Source organism: Anomaloglossus baeobatrachus, chromosome 6 (genome assembly GCF_048569485.1).
Source record: "Anomaloglossus baeobatrachus isolate aAnoBae1 chromosome 6, aAnoBae1.hap1, whole genome shotgun sequence".
NCBI classification, from domain to species: domain Eukaryota; kingdom Metazoa; phylum Chordata; class Amphibia; order Anura; family Aromobatidae; genus Anomaloglossus; species Anomaloglossus baeobatrachus.
This window is the reverse complement of record NC_134358.1, coordinates 469,628,904-469,645,557: the sequence shown is the minus strand read 5'-3', so window position 1 is coordinate 469,645,557 and position 16,654 is coordinate 469,628,904. Positions and strand designations below refer to the sequence as shown.

The following is a 16,654-nucleotide window of genomic DNA, read 5'->3' as shown; positions in this document are numbered from 1 at the left end:
TATACAAAAAAATACCCTGCCTACCCTCCCCCGGAAGTGTTCTTTATATGGCTGGCTGTACATGGGCCAAACTGCCCAATCAGGGACTTCTAATGGGGTTCAGCTCAAGTCCAGAACTGAACTTTATCTAAAGTCCGGCTGAACCTGCAGAACCCGAACTTCAACGGGTCTGCCCATCTCTAATGGTAATTTCTTTACTATACATGTTACAATGTTATATTGATTCACTCTTCCAAAATAAATGTATTTTGCAATATTGAAATTGTGTAAATGAAGAAAATACAATGTTGCCAAATCAGAGAAATGGACACAAATCAGATGTTGTTGATTTTTGGCTTGTATTTTTTCCAGTCTGGAAAATGTAACATGTTAGTTATTGGTCACTGACTGCCTTAGAAGAACTGTTCTCTATTATTATAACCCATAGACCTGTGATAATATGAGAGCAATGAATAGAGTGTGTATAGGGAGAGCTATGGCACCGCATGTAGGTCAAAATATCAGGTATCTCAAGAGGGAGCTTGACATGTGATACAATGCACAGCACTTCTATATATTGTGTGTGATGTTAGCCTGTTTTCTTTCTGTTCTGTCTAGGCCTGTCCCGGGCTCTCTTTCCTCACTACTGCATCTCCACAACAGACAACGACAACCCATGCCTGCCTCTATGCCTGGCACGCTGCCCAACCCCACCATGCCTGGATCCTCGGCTGTGTTGATGCCTGTGAGTTATTATTTTATCTGCCTGATCATGAATCATGTTGTTGTGAGATATAATGTCATGTAAAGCATGTTTTATCAATTTTTACCTTTTTTATGTAGTCTTTTTTTATTTTAACCAGGCTATTTGGTGGAAATCCGAATACAGTAGTTTGTGATAATTCCCGCAGTGTTGAAAATGACCATACATTGCATTGCATATGTCATTAAATGTATAGATTTTTTTTTTCTGAAAAGAAGTATGTTTGGAGAAGTAGGGTTTTTTGTTTTTGGTTTTTTTTTCAGAATGCGGATGTCTATCTGCAAAATGTAAAAATATTCTGAAAATAATGGAAAGTGTGCCCTTTAGTGACCAATTACCAGGAAGGAACCTATTGATTTGTTACATACCCTAAAGTGCACACTGTCTATCCCTATACAATGGACCACAAGAACACTAGTCACCCATTACCCTGAAGGAACCTATTGATTCATTACATACCCTAAAGGGCACATTGTCCATCACTATACAATGGGCCACAAGAACACTAGTCACCCATTACCCTGAAGGAACTTATTGATTTGTTACATACCCAAAAGGGCACACTGTCCATCACTATACAATGGACCACAAGAACACTAGTCACCCATTACCCTGAAGGAACCTATTGATTTGTTACCTACCGTAAAGGGCACACTGTCTATCACTATACAATAGACCACAAGAACACTAGTCACCCATTACCCTGAAGGAACTTATTGATTTTTTACATACCCTAAAGGGCACACTGTCCATCACTATACAATGGACCACAAAAACACTAGTCACCCATTACCCTGAAGGAACCTATTGATACTTTACATACCCTAGTTTTCTTGTGGTCCATTGTTCCCTTCATCTTCCTAACCACTCACTTTGTGCTCACCTGGGTAAAAAGAGGAATTCAAAACATAGGTAATCGTGTCTAAACTTGTGTGATTTCTACATGTGAATCAAGGTTCAGGTTTGGGACACGTCGTAATTTAATTCCTGTATTAGTAGACACAGTTTAGATGTACGTACAGCATATGTTAGTACAGGTTCATCAAACATAAGTCGTGATCCTCTGTGCTGGTAATTAACAAGTATTAAGAACAACACACAGTAATAGCAGATATTTCATCATGTAACATCAGTGCTTAGTCTTTATTCCGCATTGGCGCTGTTAATTGCTGTTATTTGTTGCCTTTACTAATGCTGTTGTTTATTAACATCTATCTTATAAACTAGGACAGGACGTAAGCCAATGATTGGGAACATTTAAAGGGAATTTTCATGTTGAAAATGTCCCCTGATCTGCAGGCAGAATCTTATAGAGCAGGAGGAGGTGATCCGGCTGATATATATTTTTATAGGAGTAGTTTTAGTAAAACTTCCAATTCACTCATTGAAATCCCTGATGTTTGCTTGCATATGGGTCCAGTGGGCGGAGCAATTCAATGATTGACAGGGTTCCCTGTACTAATGAGTAGAACCGCTCACTGGACTCCTGTGTATACAAACTTGAGGGATTTCAATGAGTAAAATGCAAAGTTACACTGAATCTTTCCCAATAAACCTAAATATAATGCTTTGGCTTCTCTTTTTGTGACTTTTTGGTCTCATATATTATAATAATATTATTTATTGTTTATACATTATCAGCATATTCAACACCAGTATACCAAAAATTTGTTGATCTATATGCATCTGTCTAATACATTCTGTGAACTAGTTGGCATGACATTATTCTGGATATTTTGTTTTATATTGTATTTTTGCTGTAGGAAAAAAAATGTACAGTACTATCCAGATTGTAAAAAAATGGGAGAATATACAGTATTTTCATTGATTTAGGGAGTATTGCAAGATCTGTGTGTATATCTATATATATATATATATATATATATATATATATATATATATATATATATATATATACAGTGCTGGCCAAAAGTATTGGCCCCCCTGCAATTCTGTCAGATAATACTCAGTTTCTTCTTGAAAATGATTGCAATCACAAATTCTTTGGTATTATTATCATCATTTAATTTGTCTTCAATGAAAAAATAAAAATTGTCATAAAGCCAAATTGGATATAATTCCACACCAAACATAAAAAAGTGGGTGGACAAAAGTATTGGCACTGTTTGAAAAATCCTGTGATGCTTCTCTAATTTGTGTAATTAACAGCACCTGTAACTTACCTGTGGCACCTAACAGGTGTTGGCAATAACTAAATCACACTTGCAGCCAGTTGACTTGGATTAAAGTTGACTCAACCTCTGTCCTGTGTCCTTGTGTGTACCACATTGAGCATGGAGAAAAGAAAGAAGACCAAAGAACTGTCTGAGGACTTGAGAATCCAAATTGTGAGGAAGCATGAGCAATCTCAAGGCTACAAGTCCATCTCCAAAGACCTGAAAGTTCCTGTGTCTACGGTGCGCAGTGTCATCAAGAAGTGTAAAGCCCATGGCACTGTGGCTAACCTCCCTAGATGTGGAAGGAAAAGAAAAATTGACGAGAGATTTCAATGCAAGATTGTGCGGATGGTGGATAAAGAACCTCGACTAACATCCAAACAAGTTCAAGCTGCCCTGCAGTCCAAGGGTACAACAGTGTCAACCCATACTATCCGTCGGCGTCTGAATGAAAAGGGACTGTATGGTAGGATACCCAGGAAGACCCCACTTCTTACCCCGAGACATAAAAAAGCCAGGCTGGAGTTTGCCAAAACTTACCTGAGAAAGCCTAAAATGTTTTGGAAGAATGTTCTCTGGTCAGATGAGACAAAAGTAAAGCTTTTTGGAAAAGCCATCAACATAGAGTTTACAGGGGAAAAAAATAGGCATTCAAAGAAAAGAACACGGTCCCTACAGTCAAACATGGCGGAGGTTCCCTGATGTTTTGGGGTTGCTTTGCTGCCCTTGGCATTGGACTGCTTGACCGTGTGCATGGCATTATGAAGTCTGAAGACTACCAACAAATTTTGCAGCATAATGTAGGGCCCAGTGTGAGAAAGCTGGGTCTCCCTCAGAGGTCATGGGTCTTCCAGCAGGACAATGACCCAAAACACACTTCAAAAAGCACTAGAAAATGGTTTGATAGAAAGCACTGGAGACTACCAAAGTGGCCAGCAATGAGTCCAGACCTGAATCCCATAGAACACCTGTGGAGAGATCTCAAAATGGCAGTTTGGAGAAGGCACCCTTCAAATCTCAGGGACCTGGAGCAGTTTGCCAAAGAAGAATGGTTTAAAATTCCAGCAGAGCATTGTAAGAAACTCACTGATGGTTACCGGAAGCGGTTGTTCGCAGTTATTTTGGCTAAAGGGGGCTGTACACGCTACGATATCGTTAATGTTTGGTCATCGGGGTCAAGTTGTTAGTGACGCACATCCGGCATCATTAACGATGTCGCAGCGTGTCACACTTACCAGTGACCTTAAGCGACCTCAAAAATGGTGAAAATCGTTCACCATGGAGAGGTCGTCCCAAACTCAAAAATCGGTAAGGGTTGTTTATCCAGGTGGTTCATCGCTCATGCGGCAGCACACATCACTGTGTGTGACACCGCAGGAGCGAGGAACGTCTCCTTACCTGCCGCCGGCCACAATGCGGAAGGAAGGACGTAGGCGGGATGTTACGTCCTGCTCATCTCCGCCCCTCCGCTTTGATTGGCTGGCCACTTAGTGACATTGCGGTGACGTCGCTGTGATGCTAAACGTCCCTCCCCCTTGAAGGAGGGATTGTTCGGCAGTCACAGCGACAACGCCGACCAGGTAGGTATGTGTGACGCTGCCGTAGCGATAATGTTCGCTACGGCAGCGATCACAAACAATCGCATGCGCGACGGGGGCGGGTACTTACACGCTCGCTATCGCTACAAATTGCTAGCGATATCGCTACCGTGTAAAGCCCCCTTAAAGGTTGTGCAACCAAGTATTAGGCTAAGAGTGCCAATACTTTTGTCTGGTCCATTTTTGGAGTTTTGTGTGAAATGATCAATGATTTGATTTTTGTTTCATTCTCTTTTGTGTTTTTTCATTGCAAGCAAAATAAATGAAGATAATAATACCAAAGAATTTGTGATTGCAATCATTTTCAAGAAGAAACTGAGTATTATCTGACAGAATTGCAGGGATGCCAATACTTTTGCCAGCACTGTGCATGGTACATTAACTAAACTAGATTAAATTAACTAAACAATATCATGACATATTTTCAGGATATGTGATAAATGTCTGATTGCTGAGGCCTCTCAATTGAATGTCAATGGGGCTAATCCTATTTCATAGGTTTTTTTTACTGCGAATACAGGAACAAGCAGCTTAATCATTGTTGTGATCACCAAAAAGTGACCATTGGTCATTCACATACAGTTCTGCTCTATTTTAGTAGCAAAAAAATAACCAAGGATTGAGTTTCCAGAACCGAATGATTCCATTGATAGAAAATGTCGGCTCCTTGATTTAGGATTCTTTGTAACTGCTTCGTAATTGTACTTTTCTTTGTCCAGTCTTGGGTTTCCATATTTATACTCAGCTGTTTACATTATTCTTCTTGCACTCTCTTCTGTTCTTGATTAAATTTCAGAATATCCTTTTTTTTATTCTTGACTCATATATATATATTCTTGTTCCAATCTCGGAAACATCTTCTTAATGAAAACCAATTATTTATATTAGACTTCCCCACCGGGTCAGGAGTTTATTCATATAGAGGCAGCTTGGCTTTGTTCTTCTTTTAACACACACGTTTTGGATCCTGCTTTCAGTTTTGCTGATTAACATGGAACCATCCTTTGTCTGGTCAATTTTAAGTAATAGCAAAGGGGCCTTTGTGGTATAGAAATCATTTTTGGAATGCTTACTGGAAATGGGAAACATATCGTGCCGTGTTGGGAGAGAACTAATTTTTGCCTTTTTCTTCAACATTTTCCTCCCCCCTCCCCTCCCTCTTTTTGCACTTAGAAAAAAATGTCAGGGTTTTTTTTTTATACAAACCACAAAAGAGATCAGCACTAAGTTGACCTCTGTTGGGGCTATCAAATTCCACTGTGCAGATGTATCTCTCGGTAAAGCTAGCTGACACGCCTGATTCGCAAGGCATGACAGTTTATCAACTTGCAGATTATGTAGCCATGTACCATGACTGCAAAAAGAAAACCCTCTTATAAAACAAAAAAAAACATTTTCAAGAAGTTTAACGTGATACTATAGGGCAGAGAAATAATTGGTGAAGACCTTTTCGGAACAGCTTAGAGCACGTGATAAAAGGATTAAGCATTTAAAAGCTTTTAGCACTAAAGTTGTCCAGTGATAAGAATGAGTTGGTTTCTCTGCCATGTTGATGGCTATTTGTGATAAATACCGTAAAGCTAAACCAGCCTGCTTGTCACATCAGCAGGCCAAGGAGACCAGAAATATGATCTCCCCTGCTTTCCCCCAGAGCCTTCCTTCTAGTAACATTCTGGCAGCACTTACCCTCCTGTAATGATCAAATGTATCACAAACCTTCACGTTCTGATTACTTTGCAAAGAATATACCATTTTCATCCTTGGGAAAATGCCATAAATTTCTGTTCAGTTTCAACACATGCTTTTAAAGCTGCAATTTCTCCTATAATAAATATATATTGTTTATACAATGTACTAAATGCTGTGCTCTCGGCTTTTTTTCTGAAAAGATTTATTGTCTTATCTATGAGTACTGCTTTTTGCCATCATTATTTACCTTACGTTTTTTTTTTTATCTAGTAAAATGCCAAGTTCTTCTTTTTTTTTTTTTTTTTTTTTAATATGCTGGTATAAAGAGGGCAATCGCTCAAAGTGTGCTTGCATTGAAAAGATAAAGATTATTGGGTCTATGTAATTGCCTCCTAAGGCCGGAGCCACACGTGGACTACTGCGATCCTTGCATGACACTCGGCTCACGCTGGCAGCAGAGCGGGAGCCGAGTGTCATGTGAGTGTTATTGCGGCTGAGGTCCGATCATACGATCGGACCACAGCTGCAAGGGTGGGCCGGTTCTGAGGTGGGGCGGGCAGGCTCTGAGGAGGGACGGGCCAGCGCTGCAGAGGGAAGGGAGGGATTTATCTCCTTCTCTCCTCTGTTGCCGGCTATTGCCATTCTTGCTCTGCACTCGTAGTACACCGGTGTAATGCGAGTGCAGTGCGATTTTTCTCTCACCCCATAGACTTGAATGGGTGCAAGGGAAACAAGGATCGCATTGCACCCGCAGCATGCTGCGATTGTTTTCTCGGTCCGATTAGGGCTGAGAAAATAATTGCTCATGGATGCTGGGACATAGGTGAATATTGATCCGAGTGCAATGTGATGTTTTATCGCACTCCACTCGCTCCGATTTTAATGCTGTGTGTCGTAGGCCTTAATCCTGTACAGGCCATAGACTTGTCACTTATCTCCTATTTTGGTGGTAAAGTGATAAAATCTAATTTCTTTAGGGATTTTCTAACTTTACCCTGTTATCTGCTGAAGTGTATATGAAAAATAACATCCCATGTATTGTGCTCTGACATCTTCACTCTTTATATTTACAAAAATGAACATGCGCAATATACAACGAACCACCTACATCTGAAAGTAATCCTAGGAAGTTGCACTGCAGAATAATCTGATTTATAATATACATAAACAATAATGCATTCAGTAATGTCCAGTTGCAGTTTCCTGATTATGATGCTGACTCACAAGCTGAGCCCGCATCTTTCATGGCTGTTAGCTTGTTAAATGCCACTTGCTGTTAGGGGTGTGCTGCTCTAACAGCCAATGCTATGTTCGTAGGGGGGCAATGGGTTGCCATGACAGCTGGGGGTCTATTAAAGGTCCCCATACCTGTCATGATGGTTCACCTGTGAACACCAGCTTCTGGCTGGGGTTTGTACGAGACCGTGATTTGTGCTATACACAGCAGTACTAAGTATTTCTGTATATATACTGTAGTACAAGCGATCAGACAATCGCAGGTTCAAGTACTAAAAGGGAACTAAGAAATATAGTGAAAAGTAATAAAAAAATGTTTAAAAAATAATGAAAAAAATTAAATTTCAAATCACTTTTTTATAGGGGAAAAAGTAAGAAAAAAAGAAAGAAAAATGCACATATGTGATATCATTACATCCATAAAAGTTTAATCTATCAAATTTATTAAATCCAGAAGGGCATTTTTTTCAACCACTGCAATACCATAAAAAATGGAATAAGAGGCAATCAAAACATCCGATCTATCCAAAGTGGTATCAATAAATACATTCAGTGAGTTCACTGGAGGTCACAGCCAGGTTTACATAGCACCAACTGTGACCGCTAAAGAAACCTACTGCCAGATAGTGGACTGCCAGATTGCGGGACATGGCGGCAGAGCAGTCCGGTAATCAGGTCACTGGAGTTCACACCGTTTTTCTCTCCGGGTGTGCTGACCCAAACAATTCTATTCACCCTTGAGAATAGAAATGTAAATTAAGAACATCAATTTAGTACCTTTTTATAACTTTGATAATCTCAGGAAGTTAAAGCACTATATGCGTTCAGCTTTTCCCCATAAGCAACTTTCAGCCATTCATAATGCAGTCGATTATTAGAGCCACAACATTGGGAGCCCTATAATTAAACATATCCAAATAGATCAATGTAGAACCCTATAGAGATTTAATTTCTGTTCCATTAAATCAAAGCATCATCGAGTGTGGCTGCCGTAAAACATATCCTAAAGCTTGTCTGCTCTAGGGAGAAATAAAAACAGCGCAATTATATATTTCTATACTCTATAGATAAAAGGCAACAACATTAGATATAGGGACTTTTAGGAATTTCTTGTCAAGTCGTTGATCTTTCTAACTCCAATCAATAAGTACTTATGTACACATTAACAATTATAGACTTTTATAAAAGGCCATAAATGTTATTCTTCATGATCCTAAATCAGAGTTACTATGTAATCACAAGTAGCTGTCAGCTATGTGTAAATATTTGTATTCCGCAAAAAATAACAATTTTTGTTCATCTAGTTTTTGGACGCAACATGGTTCAGCTGTATCCAAAACGCTGCATTGTACAGTAAAAGCACAGTCAATTGTTTGCTGCGGAATTACATACATCCTCCATAGGGAGAACATAAGCAGGAGACCGCAGCGCACTGAACCCTGATCGTGGTTACAAGCAGCTGTTGTCTCCTGCGTTCTCCTGCGGAGATGTACGTCCCCGCAGGTCAGGACCCGCTGCGGACTCGCTGCGTTCCCCGTTGCGGTCTAAATGCAGAGAGCCCTGATCGGGGGCATATACCCTTATTCTTTTTATTCCCCTTAGAAATGTATGAATGAATTGACTGGGTGTTATTATTCCCCTTGTCGGAGCGGAGAGCTTTTACAGTATTCAACAGTCAACACTGATTGGATGATACTGGAGTGTGATGAGTCACACTCCCAAATAGTAACACCCAGTTGTCAGTTCACTCATAAATGTTTGGGAGGAATAGCAAAGGAACAACTCAACAACGAATTCTAAGACTAGAAGCTTCAGAATTTGTATTTCTTGAAAGTATTTACTAAACAGACAGATCGGTTGGCTATCAGAGCCTCACTAGATTCTCTGTTTTTTCACTTTTTTTATTCAATTTATGAAATAACCTTTTATTATGCATAAATTATTGGGATTGTCTACTACTTGGACAACTCCTTCTCAATCACTGTTTCCCCCCAGTAAGATAATAACAGCTGTACTCACCTCTAACGCAGGTGCTGTTCCAGCAGAGTCACAATAGGTTCTCCAGGGGCTCTCATGACATTTTATGACACTTGATCGCTGTGGCCAATCAGCGGCCATTTCACTATCTCCTCCTTCAAACAAATCAGACATCCTGGTAAAGTGAGAGAGCAGGCGCAGCCTCTAACTTTCTTTGGGTGTCAATTATGTTCGAATAGAGGACAATGAAGTGGCCGCTGAGTAGTGAACAACCCCTTTTAGAAAATGATGACTTACAGTGGTACCTAAAGACTATGTGAATGATTCCCTCAACTACAAGCGGTGCTCAGACCCCCCAAATGGCTCTTGCTATATATTCACTTGATACCCAAAAGGCTGGCAAAATAGATCTATTTGCTGGAAGGATGTGTGATCAGATGTCATGGACTTTTCTTCCCTAAATATTTACTTTAGAGATTACTCATTATTCATCTTACATCAATCATTTTCATCAAAACCCATTTTACATCATCTAGTGTACTATATAGAACATAACATCAGAGAAAGCAAAAGCATAACCTACTAATGGCTTTTCCCTGTAATACCAGATAATTTGGCAAATAGTAGACTAGATAAGACCATTCAGGGACACTACTTGGATGAAATGCATTATGCAATTTCATGTTTTTATTCAAACTAAATATCCAAACGCTATTAGAGGTCTGTCTACCTCACACTTTCTTATTATGGATTCAGTGGGTGTATGTCACAGTTTTTCTCATATCCCACACAGATGGAAAGACAGATGTCAATGAACTCCAATATCATGGGGATGCAGGGTCCCAATCTAAGCAATCCTTGTGCTTCACCTCAAGTCCCTCCAATGCACTCAGATGCCAAAATGGTAAGACAATGCACAGCTCTTTACATTGCTACAGATTGGAGTATATGAAATGTAGACCTAATGGTTCTGATCATGTATACTATTCTGCAGTAGTAACCTGCCCCATATGTATAGCCTGCACAGTCCTACAGGGCTCTGTTCACTCTGCTGCTATTCTTTTCTGCATTATCATGCATGGCTCTGTTCACACTACTGCTATAATCCTATAGTGCTTGTTGACACTGTTGTTACTTAGATTTACATAGCTGTAAAAGAATTCAATTACATAATTCATCTTTATGAGAAACAGCTAACAAAAAAAATAGAAGTATTAATAGAACCTACAACACTGTGATATATTCATAGTGAAGAGAACACATAGTCTAATGCAGGGGTCTCAAACTCAGCTGGGTGCATGGGCCGCAAATAGAAAAAAAAATTGAGAGGGGCAAAGTGATATTTTTAATGAATTCATGTTTTTTTTTCTATACATTTTTGGATCACTTTTTTGAACATCTTTAGCTTGTTTATTATAACAACCCTGCACTTTTTTGTTTAGTTAAGTTTATATATATATATATATATATATATATATATATAAAAAACATTTTTAATGGCAAAAAAAATCATGCTTTATTTTGAATTTTATCACGTTCTTGTAATATTGTTTTTAAATTAGCAGCATCATATAGTAATCTTAGCCACCATCTTGTAGTAATGTCCCCATCTGTGTGCCTTGTAGTAAAGTGCTCATACTTGTGGTATTGTGCCCAATAATATTGTGCCCATTCTTGTAGTATTGTGCCCATCCTTGTGGTATTGTGCCCTGTAGTATTGTGCCCATCCTGGTGCCCTGTAGTATTGTGCCCAGTAGTATTGTGCTTATCCTTATAGTATTGTGCCCAGTAGTATTGTGCTCATCCTTGTAGTATTGTGCCCAGTAGTATTGTTCCCATCCTTGTGGTATTGTGCCCAGTAGTATTGTGCTCATCTTTGTGTTATTGTGCCCAGTAGTATTGTGCTCATCCTTGTAGTATTGTGCCCAGTAGTATTGTTCCCATCCTTGTGGTATTGTGCCCATCCTTGTGCCCTGTAGTATTGTGCCCAGTAGTATTGTTCCCATCCTTGTGGTATTGTGCCCATCCTTGTGCCCTGTAGTATTGTGCCCAGTAGTATTGTGCTTATCCTTGTAGTATTGTGCCCAGTAGTATTGTTCCCATCCTTGTGGTATTGTGCCCAGTAGTATTGTGCTCATCTTTGTGTTATTGTGCCCTGTAGTATTGTGCTCATTCTTGTGGTATTGTGCCCAGTAGTATTGTGCCCATCCTTGTAGTATTGTGCCCAGTAGTATTGTGCTGATCCTTGTAGTATTGGGCCCAGTAGTATTGTGCCCATCCTTGTAGCATGGGAATTTATGCTGCAGAGTCGCATGCCCTCCCTAGGGAGAACACCACAAGGAGACTGCAGCGCCTCAAACACTGATTGCAGGCATGGGCAGCTGCGGTCTACTAAGGAGGAGACTTGCGGCCCCGCAAGTCAGGACCCGCCGCGTCCTGGACGTACGTGAGCACGTACCTGCTGGTTGATGCCCGCAGACCCTGTGACAATCACAGCTCTATGCCCGGGGCCGCGTCTGCAGGACTTTACTACAGTTGAATCATTTGCGGTGCTGTGCAGAGGAGCTGTCTGAATTATATCAATGGCTACCACCGGCCAATCAGATGCAAGGAGGGGACATCATACAGTGACGTCACTTCCTTGCATCTGATTGGCTAGCAGCAGCCAATGGTATAACGCATACAGCTGCTCTGCGTAGCACCACAAATGATGCCACTGTAGTAAAGTCCTGCTGGCGCCGGCCCCGGGCATAGAGCTGCGATCGTCACGGGGTCTGCGGGTTGCAACAAGCAGCCTCGGAGGCCGCATGCGGCCCTTGGCCCATTTGCTTGAGACCTGTGGTCTAATGCATAGTAGCCAACCGCTGTTATCTGCTTTCTTCAACAACCTTAAACACAATGAAGGAGAGATCAAGCATGCACACCTCTCTGCTTTATTCAAAACAGATTTTCTGTTCCTGGAGTTCCAGAGCCCTGTGCTTGGGATTTCTGGGGTCACAGCAGTTGGACCTCCAGTGATCAGCAAGTTATCCCAAATATTACAGATCTTGCAAATAATCAATAACGTGCAAATTTTGCAAAAATCCGCTTAAATTTAACTGAATTAATTCATGTTACTTGCATCTTAAAACTATTTGCTTCATTCATCAAAGCTTTTATAGGTATTAGAAGCAGTGGAGAAAGCACACACAATAATGTGTCCCTATTTATGGAAGAGCAAAATTGAAAAATGGATATTGCTCACCTAGAGGGTGGCGAAGTGCCCCTATTTAAAAGTTTCACCTGCTGCTGCCTTATAGGCTGCTTTACACGCAGCGACATCGCTAGCGATGTCGCTGGTGAAAGCACCCGCCCCCGTCAGTTGTGCGTTATGGGCAAATCGCTGCCCGTGGTGCACAATATCGCTAGGATCTGTCACATGGACTTACCTGCCTAGCGACATCGCTGTGGCCGGCGAATCGCCTCCTTTCTAAGGGGGGGGCGGTTTGTGCGGCATCACAGCCACGTCACACGGCAGCCGTCCAATAGAAGCGGAGGGGCAGAGAAGCAGCCGAAAGAAAGTGATGCCCACCTCGTTGCCGGAGGACGCAGGTACGGTGTTGTTCATCGTTCCTGGGATGTCACGCGTAGCGATGTGTGCTGCCTCAGGAACGACGAATAATCTGCGTCCTGCAACAGCAACGATATTTGGGATTAGAACGACGTGTCAACAATCAACTATTAGGTGAGTAATTTTGATCGTTAGCAGTCGTTCGTACGTTTCACACGCAAAGATGTTGCTAACGAGGCCGGATGTGCGTCACGAATTCTGTGACCCCCAACGACATCTTGTTAGCGATGTTGTTGCTTGTAAAGCCCCCTTATGGCTAGGAAACAACCCAGGTAACTAGTTCATGAAAATAATTGAAAAACTGGGATGCGCTGATGGAAGACGATTTCTTGCTGCAAGAAGATGCAATGTACATTCTTTTATTAAGATAATAAGATAATGTGTTTCACCTGTAACAAGTCAAAAAACAACAAAAAATAAACTTGTTGGTTTTTTGTTGATACAGGCACCGGTTCTGCATTGAAATGCTTTGTCATAGGCCTCGGTTCCACTTGCGTATAGTTTATAATGCGAGAGCATCGGAAGCGATATGCCTATGACCCTGTGCTGTGAGTGTCAGACGAGGGTCATATGACTGTGATGCCACCTTGTGATTGTATCACAGCTGCAGAGAAGAGGAAGGGAGCACTTTCTCCCCATCTCCTCTGCTGTCTGTTCCTGCGTACATCGCACTGCAGTCGGATGACATGCGAGTGCAGTGCAATGTTTCACACGCTCCCATAGACTTGTATGGGGGTGCGTCAGCGGAGACTCACTGCCAAATGCAGCATGCTGCGATTCATTTCTCAGGCCACTATAGCATGAGAAATCAATCTCAGATGGACACTGCCCCATAGTTTTGCACTGGTGCGAGTGCAATCTGATGTTTTATCTGATTGCACTCATCAGTGCTAAAAGCAAGTGAAACCGAGCCCTTAATAAAAGATCCTACATTGCATTTTCTTGGAGCAAGAAATCTTCTTCCATCAGCATAATCCAATTATATGGGGGTTTTTTATTATTTTTTTATGATCAAGCCTTTTACGGAAGAATTCTAAAGTTTGCCAAAACTCGAAGCTGAGTTAAATTTTCTGACTTTTGGCGTTCTCTGCTCCAACAAAATGCATGGAGTTGGGGTGGAACAGACATGGCAACCACTGTTCATGAAATTCATGACAAGCGATGGAGTTCACTACATCACACTGACTGGAGTAAGAATTCTGGCGAGGAGCACACAGCGGTGAACGCCACTTCTCTGGTGGCCTTGATTCAGGAAGCGGTATATGATTCCTTATGAATCAGGAGTGTCTGACTTGATGAACGCAGTCTTGATGAATCTGAGCCTATGGATAGAATATGAAGATATTTACTAGCCAGGGCTGCATTTCATTTTGGGGGGTAATTATTATTTCATGGTACACTGACCTCTATAACTTGAGGAAAGGAAATCAGCGTCATCCACATAATACTACATTTGAAGATCCATTGAAATGATACTGCAGAAATCCTGAAACATGGCTAAATATGAACATTTGGAAAATGATCCCATCACATTTGATTTTAATTTTGAGAATTGAACTTGTTTTGTTTTGGAGAAGCAGCGAGCAGCGATTCTGAGTGGAGTGAGTAGTTTGTTACCATGGCTGTATTTGTATACTGAGGAATTGTTGAAAGGTTGTCAGCAGCAATCAGCGAGCAGCAAATAGTTTGGAACGTGAAAGTACGGAGCCTTTTGTGTTCGGCGCACAAGTGTAGCTACTCGGGAAAAATGTCATAAACAGATGTGCATAATATTTGCAGTATTCTATTCAGAGCGGGCCAGAGAGAAATATTTTCGTATTGTCATAGAAATCAAATGCTGCCTCCAACACATGTGGAAGTCTAATCCAGAAATCATTCCTATTGTTACCACTGACAGTAATTATAATGATTGCACTTTCAGACTTTAGAGTCATACAATTAAAATAGGGATTCCTTCTTAAGGGCACTTTACATGCTGCGATATCCCTATCAATATAGCTAGCGAGCGTACCCGCCCCCGTCGGTTGTGCGTCACGGGCAAATCGCTGCCTGTGGTGCACAACACCGCTTACACCCGTCACATGGACTTACCGTCCCTGCGACGTCGCTCTGGCGGGCGAACCGCCTCCTTTCTAAGGGGGCGGTTTGTGCGGCGTCACAGAGACGTCACACGGCATCCGTCCAATAGAAGCGGAGGGGCGGAGATGAGCGAGCGGAACATGCCACCCACCTCCTTCCTTCCTCATTGCCGGTGGACACAGGTAAGGAGATGTTCGTCGTTCCTACGGTGTCACACATAGCGATGTATGCTGCCTCAGGAACGACAAACAACCAGCGGCCTGCACCACCAATGATATTATGAAAAGGAGCGACGTGTCAATGATGAACGATTTTTGACGTTTTTGTGATCATTGATCGTTGCTCCTTGGTGTCACACGCTGCGATGTCGCTAACGACGTCGGATGTGCATCACTAACGACGTGACCCCGATGATATATCGTTAGCGATGTTGCAGCGTGTAAAGCACCCTTAATGTAAACTGCATGATTTTATGATTTTAATTTTATTACTTAGCTTTCTAAGGCATATTTTACATTGTCAGGTACACTTGCCCATAGTTATTATCTAGTTATATGATTGTGTCCTGTAAAAACATTTGTGTTTGAAAAGGTAACAATTGTTTGAAAGTTTCTGACAAGAAAAAAGTTGTGAGCAGTGGGGTTCAGGACCCTTACTAAATGCCAGAATAAAGGGTCGAGATTTATTACTCTAATCATCTATTTCCTCCTTCTGCTCGGACAGGATGAGTTTGCTGTGTAGCAAGTCGATAGAGAGCCAGAAAAAAAGGCCAATGAGCCAAGCACCTCTGCCCCTTCATGAGTTCTCCATAGAAGGACCGACACCTTACATAACAAAGACATGGGGAGCAAATGTTGGTCACTACCAATATCTTTAAGTGGACACTAAATTTATACAAAGTTGTTAAAGCAAACTCAGCAAGTTGAAGCAAATATAAGAATCTTTGTAATATATATCAACAAATCAATCTGCTTCTTTCTACACCTATGAGCCATTTCTCCTTTTCCCCTCTGCCTCCTGAGGTCACTATGTACTCTAAGGCTGGATTCACACTATCCTATGGCATTCGATGCGAGTGCATCAGATGCAATATGCTAATGACTCTCGGCTCCCTCTCTGCTGCCAGCTTGAGCCGAGTGTCATGCAACTGTGATCCATTCCTGTGATCAGATCACAACTGCAGAGGGGAGGGAAGGATTAATCTCCCCATCTCCTTCATTGTCAGCTGATGCGATTATCACACTGCACTCGGATGTTTGACTTTCACCTATAGACTTGTATGGGTGCGAGTGACACGGCTCTCGCTGACAATCACAGCATGCTGCGACTTTTCGCTCATCCAGAACCTGGATGAGAGAAAACCTGACCATCTGCTCTCTCTCAATGAATAATATTGGTCCGCGTACAATGCGAGATTTCCTCACATTGCACTCGTCCGAGTCATACGCTTATGTGAGCGTACCCTAAGGGGAAAAAAAAGACAGCTCAAATCCATTGTACTCAAAAGCATATGGGCTGCCTGCACAGTGATGTGTCAGGTTACAGA

The 16,654-nt window shown here is 41.5% G+C and overlaps 1 protein-coding gene across 4 annotated transcripts in view; it reads left to right on the top strand.

Moving 5' to 3' along the window:
• CREB5 (cAMP responsive element binding protein 5) overlaps positions 1-16,654 on the top strand; it is a 686,421-nt gene that overhangs the window by 529,988 nt on the left and 139,779 nt on the right. For 3 of the 4 annotated variants that reach the window (XM_075315323.1, XM_075315327.1, XM_075315326.1), the window contains 2 exons: positions 598-724; positions 10,213-10,323. In XM_075315323.1, the coding sequence (XP_075171438.1) occupies positions 598-724; positions 10,213-10,323 (238 nt within the window). The remainder of the gene's footprint in view (positions 1-597; positions 725-10,212; positions 10,324-16,654) is intronic. The other variant, XM_075315324.1, reaches the window with a different exon arrangement.